Here is an 18,407-nt window from a genome sequence, read left to right on the forward strand (position 1 = left end):
CACGACACCACCACATTACTTAGCCATCACATCATCCACCAACACCACCAACCCTCGTGTCGCATTTATGAAAATGACGGAAGAAATTAAACGTAAAAAAATGCTTCCGACCTCTAAATTGTGAGCTCTAAAAAGAGTGTCAATCTGTAGATCTCACTGTGTGATTTGATATTTTAACTTTTGTTTGTTTTGTTTTATTTTTTATTTTGAAATTGTCACGTCACTAATACTCTTGTTAAAATTTTATTATTAGAGCTCTTAATCACCACTGTTAAACGTATTTAACTCTTAAAATATCTACCTTTTGGATCTGGAAACTTTGGTGTGCAAGTTGCTCACTGTGCTCTACAGATTTGTACATTTCTTCAAACGGGGTGGATAAGTCAACACTTTCTCATAGCATAATTGGCTATGAATGAGAATGATGAATGACACACTCACACTGGTTGTGTAGTGCCAATAAATGTGGGTCCCCCGAGGGTGGTTGAACAAAATAAATTTTTCTTCTTCACCTCATGGATCTTCTTCTTACGTTGAAAGAACTAATTTTCAAAATAAAAAATTAAATTAAATAAATATTTATCTACTTGTGGATAACTAAACAAAATCACATTTTAACACTTTGTGATTGATTTTTTTTTTTTTCTTTTTCTTTTGGTACAACAATAAATGAATTTTCCATCGTCAAACAAAAAAACAAAAATTTATTTAGATGAAAAATATTTTCAACAAAAAATGTTATCCCATTGCCACCACAGCCACCCCCAGCCACCATCAGCACTATCACCTCCACTACCGTCACCACCATTAACACAACTACTAAATTAGTTTTAAAATCATAACCCAACATAAAAAAAATATTTTCTTGTTTTCATACTGAAAAAAAAAACTAAAAAATCTAAAAAATGTTTTCCAGCCTAAGAAACTAATGTAAGGGAAAAGTGCATAAAAAGGCACTAAAATTCCAAATTTTTGGACATTATTCTCATCTTTAACAATAACCCAGTGACTTTGACAAATTTTTTTTTAAAATAAATAAGAATCAGAAAAGTGGAAGGTATAACAAGAAATTTCAGTAAGATATTGTCATATATAAATTAGTCACAAATACTACACTCTTTTCTGCTATGCCAAAAAATGAGAAGAAAAAAAAAAAAAAAAAAAACTAAATGAAAACCAAATAACTCTGGTGTCTTCACAGTACTCCACAAAATCCCGCCATACAGGAGGTCTTCATCTCTTGCATTTGATGTGTTTCATTTCCTATCGTATTATAGTTCTTTACAATAATCTCAACAGTGTTTAATATATAAAGTTTGTTGTTACAAAAAGAATATATATGAATTACAGTGACTTCCCTCCATCCCGGCTTCCCCCAGCCTCTGGCCAAAGAGCCAAATATTGTTGCCAGTGGATCACGGTTGCCAGATAGTTCTTCTCCCCACAGCGAAAGTATTTCCTTCACAATTGTTTCCGCTGTCAAGAAAATGCAAATCTGGAGAAAAGAGAGCGGCTAGATCCTGATGCATCACTTGCTGGGCTCGGTGGAACATCTGTTGAATTGCGGTAGGCTTGTTGACACTTCTGAATCTGCATTGCCAAATTCAATGCCAGTGGCTTTAGCAGATAGTTACAGCATCTCAGTTTGTGCTGTGGATGGGTTTGGAAGGAACACAACCAAAGATTGTTCGAAGAAGTTGAGTTACCTTTGTTTCATTTGAAACGATCCACACTCGTTTCTTTTCTTCTTTTCTTGGTTGAGCAAGGATTCTCCCTTTCGGGTTGTCTTTTGTGCAGTTATAGATGTGTGATATATAAGTGTGGTTAAGCGTTTTTGATAGTTTATATTAATCTTTTGATTATAAAAAATAAATGAATTAACATTGTTCAAGGTTGTACCTCTGATTTAAACAAGACCATGTTTGTTTTACGGGATATGATAAAGTGGGATTATAAATCCCTGGAATAATTGCCCCAGAAATATCAATCACTTCTTAACTGTTTGGTTTGGCCTGGATTAATGCTTGGGGTACTCATCCAATAGTCCAAACTTGACAGTTAAACATATCGAACACTAATGGAGGGAAATGAATGATCAGGAAGGTTTCAGGACATCTACTCTTATATAACTACGATCAATTTTCAATTTAAGTGCCTAGTTACTAGGAAAATCATTTCCAAGCATCTTATGAACCGAGACACATTCTCCCAACTATTAATATGGCACCCAATCTGGTAGTTTGTTTTCAAGGCAAAAAGGGACATGACTACATGAGAAATTACCAGAGACTGACAAACAAATGGGCTGTTTTCTTTTTTCTTTTTTTGGTAAATAACAAATGGGCAAATGGTCAGAATGCTTCTCTCACATACTATTAATGACCTGATTGAACAGTTATAACTTATTAATCCTAAGTTTAGATTTGCAACAACATTGGAGCATCAAGGGAAAATAGGAAATTCACCTCATCAGGACTGAATTGAAGAAGCATTCCAACCACAGGTAGCAGAGCCTCCACTTCACCTGTTTACAGAAAGTCCAACGGCATAAAATTATTTCAAAAATAAAAGAGGAGAGATTTCATCAAATATATATATATATATATATATTTTAATGCAAGATGACATTCTTTGACATAAGGGTGAATAGAAATAAAAAAATTTGGCTTCTAATTCAGTCAGATATGTTTGGTAATACTTAAAAAAATAAATAAATAAATAATAAAAAAAAAAAGTTGATTTTAGCTTGAGAGATGCATTGAAACCCCAGCTTTAAAAATAATCTTTTTGAGCTTTTTAAGCTGAAAAAGCAAATAAACTGTGGAAACCTGTAAAGTAGAACCAAACACCTTTTGAAGTATAATTGCTTAAGCATGTGATTTCAAATTTTAAGCTAAATGTAAGTTGCAAATAAGTGGAACCAAACGGTAAGATTCATAGTGCACCTGTTTGAAGAAGCTTTAGGATTACATTTTTAAGATACGTCATATCTACCCCTTCCCTCTTTTTCATTCTCTCCATGTTGCGGAGCTCTTCCTTCAGCATGGCTTCCTACAGTCGTTATAGTCAAAAGTCAAGTCAATTAGTAAAAGGAAAACCAGGAGGACAAATTGAAGTGCACTCAGATCACATCCTCCATCAAAAGTCAAAATGCACACCGAGACACGCATACATGCACACATGAAATAAAAATTCCTATAAAACAACAATAATGACTGGAAGTATGCTTAATGGTTGCATTGTGAAACAAAGAGTCACATAGTTTGCATTTAGGATGATACCTTCATGTCTAACAATATTTGCAAACTCTAGTATAAAAAATGATATTTGTGATAAGAATTAAATACTTCTAGATAACAAACAGAATCCAATTCTGGACAACACACAACCTTCTATTATGGTAACCTATCAGATTTTCACCACATCCCTTCCCACTTACATAACCTATTTATCAAATCATCAATATAGTTATTCATTCATTCTTCTTTAAAATGGATGAAAGATAATTAAATAAAATCAGATTAAAAAAAATAATTGGTAACATTTCGCTAAAGTAAATAAAAACTGGTTAAAGCATCCTACTACTGCTAGGCACCCACGTAAAGTTAAAAGACTGCTTAAAAAATGAGAAAAGTATATGGAACATCTATCACAGAATTATGCTTTGAGAGTGCTTCACCTAAAATAAACAGGCAAAAATGTAAAGAAACTTAGATTTGTAGATACCTGTTGGCTGTGGAGACGATTTTCTCGTTCAAGCTCCTCAATTTCCTCCTGAATTGAAGTACATCAAAATCTGTACTCTTGAAATTAAATTAAAAAACTAAAAAAGGTAAGTAGTTTACCTGGAGTGCAAGAATGTGCCGCTGAGATTGCGACAGCTCTTCCTCCCTTTGAGCTTGTTGTCTTGCCAAAATCTGAAAACCGGAAGGTGAAAAAGAATAAAAAGACCATGACTACTTGGTGTTTTCTTGGCCGTAAGTGTCTATTTGAGCATAGAGAACATTTTGATTTAAAAGAACAAAACCCTGAGAGAATATATAAATGGAACTTCTCATAATATGCAGCTTTAGCAAACAACTAAAACAGCTAGGTAATTGCAACTTTAATGGGTTCATGATAGTCAACGCAAGAGATGTCCATCCAATTGCACAGTGTTCACTCACATTTGTGTCCCTTTATGATTTTCTATTCTTCCCCACACAACCCACCCCCCCTCCCCACACAACCACCCCCCCCCCCCCCCCCCTCCTAAGTGACTTAGATCAATAACACCATTGTCTCGACTACCGGATTTGTGTAGGAAACTCCAAATAGTTGGCACTACAGCATTGTTGTGCTGACTCACTTCGGCTTTCAATTGCAGTATGCAGAAAGCTCATAGTAGCCGGAGAACTATGAACATCATTGTTTGATCAGAGTTGAGGAAAGAAAATAGAGCTCTCCCTAAAACATAATCTAATGCAGAAAACAAGCAGGACCATACGAGGAAAATAATTCAAAAGACAAAATGGGAAATGACAAAGGAAGGCCATTGTGAAGCATCATGGTCTTATACACAAAGTAATAAAACCAGGAAGTTCGATTCATCTTGTTTTAATTATAAGATCATTTAAAGTTTTGGAAACAGTTCAGTTGTTGTTTTACATTTTTTTGATTGTTTTATTTCCGGTTGATAACTACTTTCTTTAATAACACATTTTTTTACCTCAAATATGCATCTACTGAATATTTTTAAAAAAATAAATAAAAAAAAAAACAATTCCCTATGTCTCTTATGATGTTTTCAGATTGTTTTTCATGTGCACTTTGCTATTTAAAAACTGATTCGCAAATATAACCAAAAAAAAAAAAAAGAAGAAGCAATTGTTAACCTCAAAGGAAATAATATTGAAAATTATCTACAAAAACTTAAATACAACATATAGTAAGAGTTTTCGAGTAAATAAAAAATAAAAAATCAAATCAAATCAAATGTTAAATGTAAAAATGATGAAGAACGGACCAGCACACAAAATAATGCTAAAATTGAATGAGTATACAAGTGAAGAGGGTTTTATCTAGAAACCATAATCCAGCATTTTTATCTGTCCTTCCAGAATAACCAAACTTTCAACTCAACAGCTTAAAATTGAATTCTAATGAAGCTCATCATATCAATAACTGAGTACAACCTATAAAATCAAGTTCAACAAATTAAAAGTGAAAAAAAAACATGAGATTTAAGTAAATTCTGAATACCAATATCTGCTGTTCTGCTGCTGAGGTGCTTGTATAAGACTCATCTTGTTTCTGGAAAGCTGTAATTACCGTTAATTAGGGGTGAAAATCCATTTTGTTGAGTTTTAAATTTTTAACTATAATTGATACTGGAAAAAGTGACCGGAAGAGCCTTCATACCTGTGCCATAACTATAAACGTGCTCAGCCTGAAATTATTTACCACATTGTCAGGATGAAGAATAGAAATAATGAAAAACCATTTTGTTGCAACTTTACACATTTGTACAAGTGTATGTGCGTGTGTGTGTCTCAGAGAGAGAGATACCTGTGGTCTCAATTCTAGTGATTTCTGAAGATTCTTATTGTCATCTATAAGCTTAGAGATCTCTTTGTCCTTCTCCTCAATCATTTTATCAGCCAGATCACGAAATGAATCGTGTTCTTCCTACACATCATAAAATAACTCAACACAAAAAGGTAGCTTCTAATCAGCATTCTAAGAAAAGATGAGAATATATTATACCTTCAATTTTTTATACTGTAGTTTCAAATCTTCTAGTTCAATTTTTAGATCTGGACAAGGAGACGCTTCCTTTTGAGTCTTCACTGCTTCACATCTCACTGCATGATTACCATTCAAAGCATATTCTCATTTCCAAGATCAAAGTATGTGATATTACTTACTAGAAAACAGGGAAATAGTGAGAAAATATAAAAAGCTATGCATGGTTGAGTACATCGCCAAGTTTCTTCCAAATTCTGAAGGCTTATTTCCCATGCTTCTTTCTCTGATTGGTACCGAGCATTATCAGAATTAAGCTTGATTTCCATGCTCTTTATTTGCTGCTCAACAGTGCTAAGAGCTGCATCTCTGAAATAAATATGAAATTGTAATCTAAGTTCATTAAGTTTTTATGAGTAACGAATATGCAGAACATCAATTTATGTACAATGAAAGCCAGCATTTATGACAATACTAAAACATGAAATTAGATAGCTAATAAATAGTGTGCAATACAAATCTAATTATTTAAAAGCTTCCATTCACTGAAATACAAATATGCCAGTACAGTAATTGAAGGGGTCAATTCCAATGTTAAAAGCAAAAATGGAAAGAATTTCTAGAAACAAAAATGACAATAACTAAATAATTTTAAAATAAACAAATAAAGAAATAAATAAGCAATTTTGGATTGAAGAAGAAAAATATCAACATGCATTTTCAGCAATAATGTTACCTGGCAGCAAGTTCTTTATCATGATTAGCAAGAGCATCCTGAAGCTCTTGAATGGCCCTATCCCTTTCGGCAGATACCAACAATACTTCTTTCTCAGCCTCCTAAGGGAAAAGGAAAAATAAATGTTGTGAGTAGCAAAGAAATTCAATGCAATAATGCTTCAATACCAAGTCATTCTTCATTTTATAAAATATGGGCAACAAGTGTGTACTTTTAGGGCTTCCTCCTGCGCTTTGAGCAGTTCATTGTCCCTAGCCGAGGCTAGTTCTGCATCCTTTCTCTGAAGAAGTGAATGAGCTCGAACCTTGTAAGAAGCAAATTCAGTTTCGACACGGTTGATCTGCATGGTATAAATTGGGATGACAATGAGAGGTACCAGAGTAAGATGCGTGAAAAAGGAGACTAGGGAGAAGCAACAGTGCAGTGTGTTTAAGCATCATCAGCCTATGGTGCTGCAATGTTTGCATGTGCACGGTGTGCTTGGGCTTGTGACCTGGTAAGGCTGAGGCTGGGAACCAAGTGATTTGCAGAAGTTATAAACTATCAAACAAATCTTCACCAAATCTACTTGCAAACCTGTAATGTTAGGACCAAGGCTTTGTTACATAGAATTGCTTGGAACACTAGAATGTCTGTATTGGCAGATCCTTTTAATTGAATTTTTACACCACTTCCATCTTAATTTTCAGATATCATATTCAGCCTAGAGATTCATCAACGACTTCACTACCCAACCAGTACTCAGCCTTTGTGGACTCCTTACAGTTTGGACTTCTAAACTACAATAGAAACTGTCGAAACTAATTTTGGAGAAAGATTTTAGACCAAAAGATTATAGGCTGCGTACATCTTGCCCTCCCTGTACCCTGCTCTAGTGGGAGCTTCGTGTAATATTCATTTATTTATTATATAAAAAGGAGCTATTTGCAGATAAATCAATGTGATAGAATTTCCATAGATGGATTGTGTGATTTTTGACACTCAAAATAGTGCACATTTTTCATCCTAGATTTCCCAATATTGACAAAGGAGAATACTGTGGCCTAACTCTCAATATGCCATAGGTTTGTTAATGATGCTTTGATCACAATACAATGGAAACGACACACTGGTAATATACAGCCCTCTCGCTGGGGTATTTATGATTGAGGAAGATTATTGAGAAGGTGGCCTCATTGTGAGCACTTCCTCTCCAAGTGGGCACATGGTGCTTTTTAGGAAAAAATATAATCTGATGAGCAAGAGGTCAAGCTCATGACAACAGGAACAAGGGCATCCTCTCCATATCTTCCTTCCCCATTCCCAATAAACATGATATCTCATCAGAGGCCAGATATCGAGGAAATAATTAAATATCTTCTGACCATCACAATATGTTAGCTAAGTTTGAATTCAGGGAAAAATGTAAATGCTTGGCCAAAATAAAAAGCTTTTCTAAACCTATCATAGTCATCAAACAGACGAAATGGTAGCCCTTTGGCCACCAAGTCTCTCCTAAGAGGAGGCCTTGGGTTCCACTCCTAAGAGGAGGCCTTGGGTTCCACTCCTAAGAGTGCAATAGGAGGGCAAGATTTTCTTACAAGGTGTATGGGTGTGAGTTTCAACTCCCCAAAGTGTTAATCTAACAACTAACCACTGACTTTTGCCGATCAAAAAAAAATCAAACAAGTTGGTTTCCTTGTTTCTCCATTTTTTAGTGGTAATGAGAGCAGCAAAGAGAATGATTCGATACCTCCTCTTTTGCAGCCTTAAATTCAGCATCCCTTGTACTTAGCAGCTGAACTTGCACAGACAATTCTAATTCCAGCTGACCTGCAGGTAACTAATTTGTGAAACCTCAATTCAACAAAAATAAGTAACCAAAAATAGGTTCAGGCCTCGTTTGGGAACCCTCATTTTTAGCCAAAAAGTCAAAAAATTACTAAATTAGTCAAAAAGCCAACTCATACCAAAAAGTCAAAAATTCTCTTTTTGCACATCTTTTCGTAAAAAGTCAAAAAGTCATCCCAAACATACTAGTTTTTTTTAGCTCATATTTTAGCCAAATAGCCAAAAAGTTACTAAATTAGCATGTTCCCAAACGAGGCCTCAGCAAAGAAAATAAAAATACTTCTCATTTTAGCAGCTTCAATTTCAATACGTATGCAGTTACTCTCAGCAACCTCCAACTTGGTTTTGAGTGAGTGGGTTGTAGCTTCCCAATTCTCCTTTTCTTTCTCCTGAAATCAAAATTTTCAGGCAAATAAACCAAGAATTTATGCATGAAGGCTAGCTAAATAACTGGAAAAAATATAATAAAATTCATGATGTTTGTGACCATGTACTTCAAAGATTCTTACATTTCTCTACAACCAAATAACCCAAATCACAGCACAAATGGCACAACCCCAAAGTACTTGTGCCCCCTCTTGTTGGACCCAAAACCCTTATGGTAAATGAAAAGCAACTAAGCACATGAAGCTAGAACTACCCAATCATCATTTGCCAACAATCTATACCAATGCTATAGCCACCAGAGAATGTAGAAATAGATGGTCGATATTTTCCTCATCCCTCTAATACACCACACCACTTTGGAAGTAGATAACAATTAGGCCACTTCCTCTCAAACATGTCATTGTCATTGGTATTAAGTTCCAAGTGACTCATTGGCCATGCAAAGACTTCAACTTTAAGATGCACTCATGCATTCCAAATCATCTTGTAAGAGGCAAAAAACTAGAACATTTGGACTCCTCATTGGTATTATTTACACAAAAAATACTACCAGATCATGGTAGCTAACAATTTAATGCCTAGAATCTGTAAAGAATTTCTTAGGGGAACAACATGTCAATTTCACATTATTAATGCTATACGACTCATTCCAAGTAACCTTAATAAAAGGCATATGTTTCCTGTTCAGTCACCAAAGTAAAGAACCGAAGACATCTCTACTTGCAAAAAGAGTACACCCTTTAGAAATGTATAGAATACAGAAGTTCCAGTGTTCAACGCTCCAAACCTTTCTATCTAGCAAACCAGGTGCCAACTAGGAAGACAAATGTTAAAAGCACACTTTCCGAAAAGACAAGTGTTAAAAGCACACAAAGTCTTCTTCCAGACTCACAGAACAACAGACCTCAAGAAAATTGTTACACGTAGTGTCTTGGGGAAAATAAAAAGGGCATAGTACTTGTCTTTTAATAATATTCAGATTGATCTGGATCAATATATGCTGAAAATATGGTAAATTGACCATAATGCACTAAAAGAATTCTAAACTGGAAAGAAAGGCAAATTATAGACCGCTAATAAAATGACCAGCTCGGCAGCTTCTACATTTAGTAAATAGGATTTACTTAAAAAACTTTAGAAGCCATTTTTATAACTAGAGGTTTATGTATTGACCACACTACATGTGCTCAGCTGTAAGCATGGTAAATATATTCAGTCAAGGAGTAGTTGTATATTTGAATACTCTAAATATGGCATCTTTACGAATGAGTTAGGGTAGCAAAACATGACAAAAAGCTTGTGGTGATTTAGGGTTTTAAGTGATAGAAAGAAGGTTCTAGGTTTTGTTGGTAAATAAGAATAAAACTGCACCTGATTTTCAGATTTTCAAGTCACTAAATTTTCTGAAACTTGGTATTCAAGGGCTAGGGCAGCAGCCAATTTATAAGTTTTGAAGTTAAATCAAAGGCCTAAGCTGAGGGGAAGAGGTTGGAGTTTATAAGGTCTCAATATGGTTGAGTTCTTAACTGAAATTTAGGCTGTGAATAGTACCCCTAGAACAATAAATCTTAATTTTGTTGTAAGTTTTGGTCCGTAAATGTTAGGACTGATTTTAGGGTGAGGGTCATAAACAGTGGCTAGAGGTTGATTGACAGAGTGAGAAGAAAAAGAAAGAAAGAAAGAAACCAATAGCTTAACCTCGCAAAGGGTTAAACAAATCTCACACAAAACACAATATCAGCTTTATTGAAATCTAGCTACCAAATGACACATTTAGCATTTATCCCAGATCTGTTGTGAGCTCTTTAGGCGAGTAGATATGGTCCTCAGCCTCCCCAAAAGTTGGCTAGTCCCTTAGGTGTGTGTGATGGGTTGACCCTTACAAAACCCCTGTTGAGTATTCCTGGTGTGAGTACGAATGCATTGCCACTTTTTCAAAAGCATTCATCTAACAACCCTTTAGGTGAGGAGTAGATAAGGTATTCCACCTCCCCAAATTTTAGCTAGTCCTTTTGGGTGTGCGAGGTGGCCTAACCCTTATAAACTGCTGTTGGGTCCTCTGGGGTGTGGTTGTACGAATGCATTCCACTTAAAAAAATAGAAAATTTCTAGCTACCAATTAACACATTTGTCCCACATTGGTTGTGAGCCCTTTCGGTGTGGAGTAGATAAGGTCCTTCACCTCCCTAAACATTGGCTAGTCCTTTTGAGTTTATGGTGTGGGTTAACCCTTCAAAACCCCTATTCACTTATGGACTACGACTACCACTCATGTCTATTGGCTATTGAAATTACCAAAATACCCCCAACTCCTAAATTTAGAGAAAACATAAATAAAAAACTCCAGCAACGTACTAGTTGAGAATAAATGTGATAAAGATCCTAAACACTACCATGGTCCATGGACAGTTCTCTTAGGACCAAAAACGCTTTTGCGGGACCTATAGACTTCATTTTAGGCTTCCAAAGCCTATTATATTTATCTAACCATTCAATAGATGTGGCATCGATATTTTGGTCAAGGAAGTTACAAACGAAGTTAAAAGGTAAAATAAGGTTAGCAAAAAACAATGAACAAGGTAAACTTATCAACCAAAAAAAAAAAAATTGTCCCTAGGCTTGGAAGCCTGGAACTTGATCTTTCAACCAATCAAATCTATCTGAGTTGTTTCAACATACATAACATTAAGGTGAATCTAACAAACAAGATAGTTAATGCAATTGAAGGAGATCTCAGTAACTTGCATTAAAGAATCTAACTCATACATGCTTGTGTTCCAGGTGAATAAGCTCTCCTTTTAAAGTTTCCATAGCAGCTCTAAGCCGTGCTGCTTCACCACTTGAAGCTGCATCCATCTCTGCAATCTTAGACTCTTTCTCGACAATTAGGCCCTGCAAAAAATATAATGCCCACTTGGTTTCAAGTAATCATCGGGAAATTTTGGATGCATCCAACAAACATCAGCTATAAGAAGAAAAAAAAAATGGCACAAAGATCAAGGAGCAAAAAGAAGCAACGACCCAAAACAAACAAGGAGCAAAGACAAAAAAGGATGTGATCATTTGAGCAAGAATATTATGGATAGAAGAAATGCAAGTAATTAAACTGCTCCTTTCTATTCCATGTTATCAAACAAAAATGCACCTTTCAACATTCTGCTCTTACCTGCAAAAAGGAAATTGTTTCGGTTGCTTTGCTTCTATCTGCTAATGCATCACCAAGTTGGGCTTCCACACTCTCAATTTGCTAAAAAAGAAATAAAAGACAGGAGGACACTAAGGTATATTTTTTTTTGCAAAATGGAACAGCAGAAACACAACTTTACATCCGAGGCATCTGCATACATGTTTTTTACCTTCTGATGTTTAGCAGAGAGCTCAGCTATTGCAGCTTGCCTTTTGTCATCTGCTGTTTGCAGTAACCCTCTCATGTCTTCCAACATCTGCAAGTAAGCAAGTTAATGTGCAGACATAGAAAACACATTCAGAGATCATGCATCTCTTCCAAAAGCACCTTTATTTAATTATGAATTGATGTTGCAAATTAGCATTTTCTTCGATATAATTGATTTGTGGAGTGATTTTGTAAAGGATGAGAAAATATTCTCAATATAGAGAGAGACCTAGGAGCCTACATTGATATAAAGCTTAAAACTCGGTAAACATTGATATAAGCTCAACTTGTAAAGCTAGGAAAATACAGACCATGGCCATCACATACAAATCCTACAAATGATTCATTTAAAAATAAAAAATAATAAAAGAAGTAGAAGAAAAGAAAAAATAAAAACAGTATTTAGCTTCTCTTCACATATAATTGATCATAGCTCAGGGTTGCATAAAAATCAATTTAAATGTGGTTTCAGCAACAATTTTTCTCACATTAAAACGAGAAAATGAAAATTTTAAACTGAGTTTGTTAAGACTATTAACATGAGAGATAAATTCTTTTAAACTTTAAACAAAATAAACGAGTTCAAAATGGAGGGTAAGTGAAAGTAGAACATACATCAACATTTAATCACACTTGCATGGACTCACGAAAATGTCTTATCAATTTTCTTTCCCCAAATAATAACCCCAAGCACGTTTAGTGTTATCCATTAGGTGTTAGCATGCTTTGAAAGAACAACAAAAAGTTCATCTCTACAAGATCCATAAATTGCAAGGGAAGAAAAAATCAAGCACAAGGGCATCTGATATTTTTTCTTCTTTAACACAATGCATACATTAAAAGTACGAGGCAAAGAAAATTGAAAAACATATGTCATATGTTAGGACATGAAAGCAGTTCAGAAAACTTTTTACCAATAAGAAAATTTTATTAACAAAGGAAAGATAAGTTCAAATAAGCTTTATAATTTCCAGTGTTTGGTTCATCTTCTTACAAGCATGTGCAGTGCTTAACATACTTGCAAACACTGAACATATGCAAAACAAACATGTGAAGTGGTTAATATACAGAGAAAGAGAAAATGCACATGAACACTTGACAGGTTTTTCTAGTATGCATAAACTCACAAGCACATCAAATGAGCCTCAATCATCAAACAGCAAAGTTACGGAAGCAAGAGGATCCCTTCCGTAATCCCAAGGCATGTTCAGGGATTTACAATTTCAGCTATATAGATTGGACAAACAAGCAGTTCCTTTTGAAGTATAAGCATAAATATAGTCTGCCAATTGTTCCAAAGTTTTTATACCTGCTCTTTCTCCAAAAGCGATTGTTGTAATGCCTCAATAGCATTATCTTTGGGTTGCAATGAACGACGCAGTTCTTCAATGTTGTCTCGAAGTCTGTATATCAGTCACATTGTCACAACGACGATGACAAAATTAAGGACAAACAATTATATAAATCAAGAAAATAATGATGCAAACTTCAGATTAAGAAAATAACTTTGAAACTCTTATCAGCACACAGAAAGATATCAAGTGAGACATGACATTCAAAGGACAGTGGATAAGTTTACTTCCTCAACCATTTTTGAGTTTGAACCCAATATTTTCACATTCAAAGTTTGACAGATTCTTTTGCTGAAGTCCAAGAAATTAAAAATATAATCATAAAAAAAAAAAAATTGATTCTTTACTGCAAATGGAGAAGATATTTACAAAGAAGTAGGTATTTTGGTCCTAGACCAAGAAACAACAACAAGGAAAGGAATAGAAACACAAAATTTAAATACACTATGTCATGGTTTACATACAGTCATGAGGTAGATTAGCGTAGAAACGTTGATTTGGACTACGGATTAGAGTTTCTCATTGGGCGGACAACATTGTTATGCAACTCAACAGATACTATTATTTCAAACAGATTCAACTAATATACGGCACAGACAAGCAGAATCAAATCAAAAGGACTCGCACATGGTAGAATTAAAAAATAAATATAAATAAAAATAAAAATAAAACAGAATTACTAAATGAGGATAGTTTCTCAATTTATGTAAATTGGTGCAAATTTGCAATGATTGGGAGATTGTACTTATTATTTGCACTTCGTAGTTGTTGTCTGTCCAAATCTATTGCTTTCAGTGCTTCATTCGCTTGTTTCTGTGTGCGATCCAGGTCTTGCTGCAATGATGACTGTTGAGATGATGCTTGATCGGCTTTTTCCTTCAGATCACGAAACTGTGCCTCAAGATCGTCTTTTTCCTGAATATTATCTCCAAACAAGATTTGAAATTAATAAATAAACACAAGCATATCTTTCTTTTAATATTTAATAATTAATCTAAGCTCAATGAAACACAGTTGAGGAATAATATTAAAAATTTAAAGCATTATATTGTTACTCTTCAATTCTATGTTCTGGTGTTTGACAACTCTATTGTTCCTTGTAAGACTTACTCACATGAAATCATCCACATTGTTATCCATTCTAATAACCTTCAAACAGGCATGAAAGAACAATTTATGTAGTATAATGAATTAATTACTAGGGTTATTCAGAGCTGAATGTCTACAAACACAACTATAAATTCAAACTAGTTTTTTGGTGGGAGATTCAAACTTAGAAAAAACAATATAGATAGAACCGAAACCTAATGCCACAATGCCTGAATGAGTATAGAGGGAACTGTTTCCCTTTGCCTCACAAATAATTCTAAGGCTAAGCTTAAAAGAAGCCAGAAATTAAATTTACCTTCTGAACCTCTTGAATTCTCTGCTTGGCTCGTTTGTGAAGCCTGTTTAACTTGGAGTCAAGTTCTGCGTACTTCTCATCACGCTCTTTTATTTCTTGTTCCATCTTCTGTTGAGCTACACAAACAAACCATCAAATGCATTTTACACTAAGAAAACTTAATAATGTTAAAAAAAATATAAGATTCCATTAGACTGAACAATTTCGGTATAAAAACAACAATTCTTTGAGATGTATAAGGAGTCAGAATGCAAAGCGCAAAGTTGAAAGTTGAAAGTAATCATACTAAAAATGAAGATGCATCTAAACATGTCAAAAGAGAGACAAGAAATGGATTAATTCTGACCTTCAGCAAGCTTGGTAGAAAGCTCCTGGGCTTTTGCATCTGCTTCCGAGTATTCAGCTCGAAGATGCTTTAAAGCCTCCTCTGCAGCACCGCGTGTTTGTTTTTCTTCCGTAAGTTCTCTATTCATAGATTCTACCTTTTCATGGAGCTCTTTCAAATCTTCAGATCGCCCACCATCTCGCTCAATTGCCCACTTTTGTTGGTTAGTCTCACTAAATTCTGACTGGAAATTTTTCAAGCTCTCAAACTGACATTTCAAGTACTCATTCTGGAAATTGAGTTCTAAAACCATTTCTACAAGTTCATCTTGAGTATCACTAGTATATGTGTTACTGTCATGAAACCCGTTCTCTTCAACAAGATTTTCACCACTTCCATTGTCCGTGCCAATCAGCTGTTTGTCAGGTTTTATACCATCTTCTGCGTGCTTTTCAATCATCTCACCAACATCCACGCCCTCTGTCGACATTGTTTCACTATTTGGAACCACCGTGGCTTGTTATACAAGAATTCAACGTTCTTTTCCCATCAACTACAAATGATGATCATATATATATATATATAGAGAGAGAGAGAGAGAGTGAGTAAACAAAAGATAATCACTCAAAACATTGAAATAAGTCTAATTCACATATCAGGGTGCAAAGATTTTAAAGTTATTACTAACAAAATAACTAACTATCAATGATGCAAAGAAGCCAAAATAAATCAGTACTAGAGGCAGCAATGGTGTCACGTTGGTTGGGTTTACAATAAATGGGTCAACTCAAACAAGACCCATTTATTAGTCAAGATCTTCAACTCTAACCCGAACTATTCATTATACACAAAAATAGATGACCTGAACAAGTTGTGTTGGATTGACAGACACACATAACACAAGAATCCAATAACCCATTTATAACATGTTTAATAATAATTGATTTTACAATAAAGACAATAAAGCTATTATAAAGATTGTTAATAAATACAATATTGGATATTGAAGCTTCTTTAGTTGAATTTCATTTTGTACATCCATCCGCTCAAAAAAAAATTGTATGATTACTTCATTTTGAATATTAGGGAAGAAAAAGGGCGGGGGGGGGGGAGATTGAGAACAAAATTAGAGAGCCAACAAAAAGCAAACACAGCACTATTGCTCACATCTCCTTGTCAAATCAATAAAACTATAGAAAGAAAATAAGGGATCTACATATGTTTTTTATGTATTTAAAAAAGTTTATAATAGGGTGCCTATAGATATAATATGGTGGATGTTGAAGAAAAGTTGTGACCAAAGGGTATATTGATGCAACAACAGACATTTATGATGGAGTTGTGACTACAAGTAGATCGCTTGCATAAGGAACTGGTAATTTTCAATCACTATAAGGTGGCGTCAAGGATCAAATTTGAGTCCTTGCTTATTTGCCTCATTCATGGATAAATTAACTAATGTTGTGTTTGGTTGGGGGATTTGGGGAGGGATTTGGAAAGGGAAAGGGAAAGAGAAAAGATGTGTGAAACTAGGTGAAATGTAGATATATTTTATTCACATTTCACCTAACTTTTCCCTTTCCCTTTCCAAATCCCTCATTAAATCCTCAGTATCGATGAAAATATTAGAGGAATGGCAAAAAATTATTCATGTTGCTGACCCTATTTAAGTGGGACATAAGGATTAGTTTGGTTTGAATTATTCAGTAGTGCCAATCTCAATCACTCAACATTTTATTTTGTTTTGTTTTGTGTGTTTTGTCATGCCATTCAATGTGCACTCATAATGCTGAGCTGGCAGAACTGCATTTTTAGTTAATAACAGGACTTAAGCCGTCAAGTGTAGGCATACAAGAATGAATAGTTGAGCTCTGGCTTGAAAGAAACTTCTGTCTCTTAATACGAGAATCATAATACTTTGCTTAACTCACTGAAATAATATTTATCTTTCACTTTGGTGTCCACTGATACATCAATCTAAAACAAATATATCCCCTAATTCTTCTCTAGAAATGGTTAATTTCATCACATCCGCTGGCTGATTCATCCCATCCCCCCAACACTCAGTCACATACATACATTTTACACGAAAATGGTCAATAAATGTATATACATTAAATCCCCATACTCGAGTGTTCAATCACAAACTCAAAGCCATATATATATATATGCAAATTGAGATGTATATATAATATAACCCCCCAAGCTTCAGCTTTGCCGAACAAGTTCTGGTTTGCCTGTATGTGTATGTGTACGTGTATGTGTGTGTATGTAAGTGCATGTGCATTAGGGAATTGAATTACGATTTTGAGGTTTCAGAACTGACCAACCTTTGTAGTTGACGAGATCAAATGATGGTTCCGTCAGATCTGTGGACTCCGCCGAGTGGATAAATTGAATTGAATTGAATTGGTTGAAACAAAACCCTATTTCACCAATCGAATAGAAAAATAATGAAGGATTTATGCAGAGGGAGAGGGAGTGAGAGTGAGATTGAGATCGCGGGCGTCTGTGGAGAACCGGGTCTCATCTCACGCATGCCATGTGGGACAACGATGACTACCGAATATTACACACGCTTCCGTTTCGCAATGCCAAGCTCAAAGTTTTCCAACCGTGACGGATATTTTTGGTAAATGCAAATTATACCTCTTATCACAATGCAAAGTATACTTTCCAAAATAAAATATTTTTCAAAATTAAGTACATCTAAATTTATAGTGGTATAAAATAAGGCCACTCGATTCATAAATTTAAATTTAATTTTTTTTATTCAAGGATTCAGATGCGAAATTATTATATTTAAATTTAATTTTTTTTATTCAAGGATTCAGATGCGAAATTATTATGTTCATAAGGACATACTTGTACACAATGACTAAACTACCTTATATATTTAAAATCAAGATGATTTTATTCTACCATCAAACTTCTCTCTCTCTCTCCTCTCTAAATCACCTCACTCTCTTTATATGTTCGAAACCTAGTCTTGGAGTTCGCCATGTTCCACTGGTAGTTCGCTCTTATACCGCCGTTGGCTTAGTTGAACCGGTTCTATATTCACTCTGATAACTCTACTAGAGCAACCATCATAAAGACAGAAATGTTCAAATGATGGAATGAGACTACACTCCCACTATTGTCAATCCGACGTCAACATCTACAAATCTATAGATTTGTCTACCCTAACCCTATATCTAGACTACCACACGCTGCTTCCATCATAATCACAATCACCATTTCTCTCTCTACTG

General features: G+C 34.8%; 1 protein-coding gene across 1 annotated transcript; it reads right to left on the reverse strand.

The window, feature by feature from the left end:
* Nucleotides 1-1,060: 1,060 nt before the first annotated feature.
* ATGRIP (Golgi-localized GRIP domain-containing protein) lies at nt 1,061-17,829 on the reverse strand. The gene is made up of 22 exons (XM_028253836.2): nt 17,484-17,829; nt 15,175-15,706; nt 14,829-14,944; nt 14,169-14,338; nt 13,381-13,474; nt 12,034-12,120; nt 11,844-11,924; nt 11,444-11,569; nt 8,571-8,679; nt 8,193-8,272; nt 6,672-6,800; nt 6,461-6,561; nt 5,960-6,093; nt 5,746-5,843; nt 5,548-5,667; nt 5,401-5,428; nt 5,242-5,300; nt 3,846-3,917; nt 3,727-3,774; nt 2,946-3,051; nt 2,466-2,524; nt 1,061-1,590 (listed from the first exon to the last, which is right to left on the reverse strand). The coding sequence occupies exons 2-22, from the start codon at nt 15,641-15,643 to the stop codon at nt 1,480-1,482; spliced, it is 2,397 nt and encodes a 798-aa protein (XP_028109637.2). The 5' UTR covers nt 15,644-15,706; nt 17,484-17,829; the 3' UTR covers nt 1,061-1,479.
* Between the last annotated feature and the right edge of the window lie 578 nt (nt 17,830-18,407).

Source organism: Camellia sinensis, chromosome 1, assembly GCF_055761805.1.
Source record: "Camellia sinensis isolate YWXY chromosome 1, ASM5576180v1, whole genome shotgun sequence".
Taxonomy (NCBI): Eukaryota; Viridiplantae; Streptophyta; class Magnoliopsida; order Ericales; family Theaceae; genus Camellia; species Camellia sinensis.

Coding starts and splice junctions, on each gene's coding strand:
- ATGRIP (XM_028253836.2), bottom strand. CDS start 15,643: ATGTCGACAGAGGGCGTGGATGTTGGTGAGATGATTGAAAAGCACGCA. Junction 5,844..5,959: donor TTTGGAAGAAACTTGGCGAT/GTACTCAACCAT, acceptor GTAATCATGCAG/TGAGATGTGAAGCAGTGAAG. Junction 5,301..5,400: donor CGTTTATAGTTATGGCACAG/GTATGAAGGCTC, acceptor CGGTAATTACAG/CTTTCCAGAAACAAGATGAG.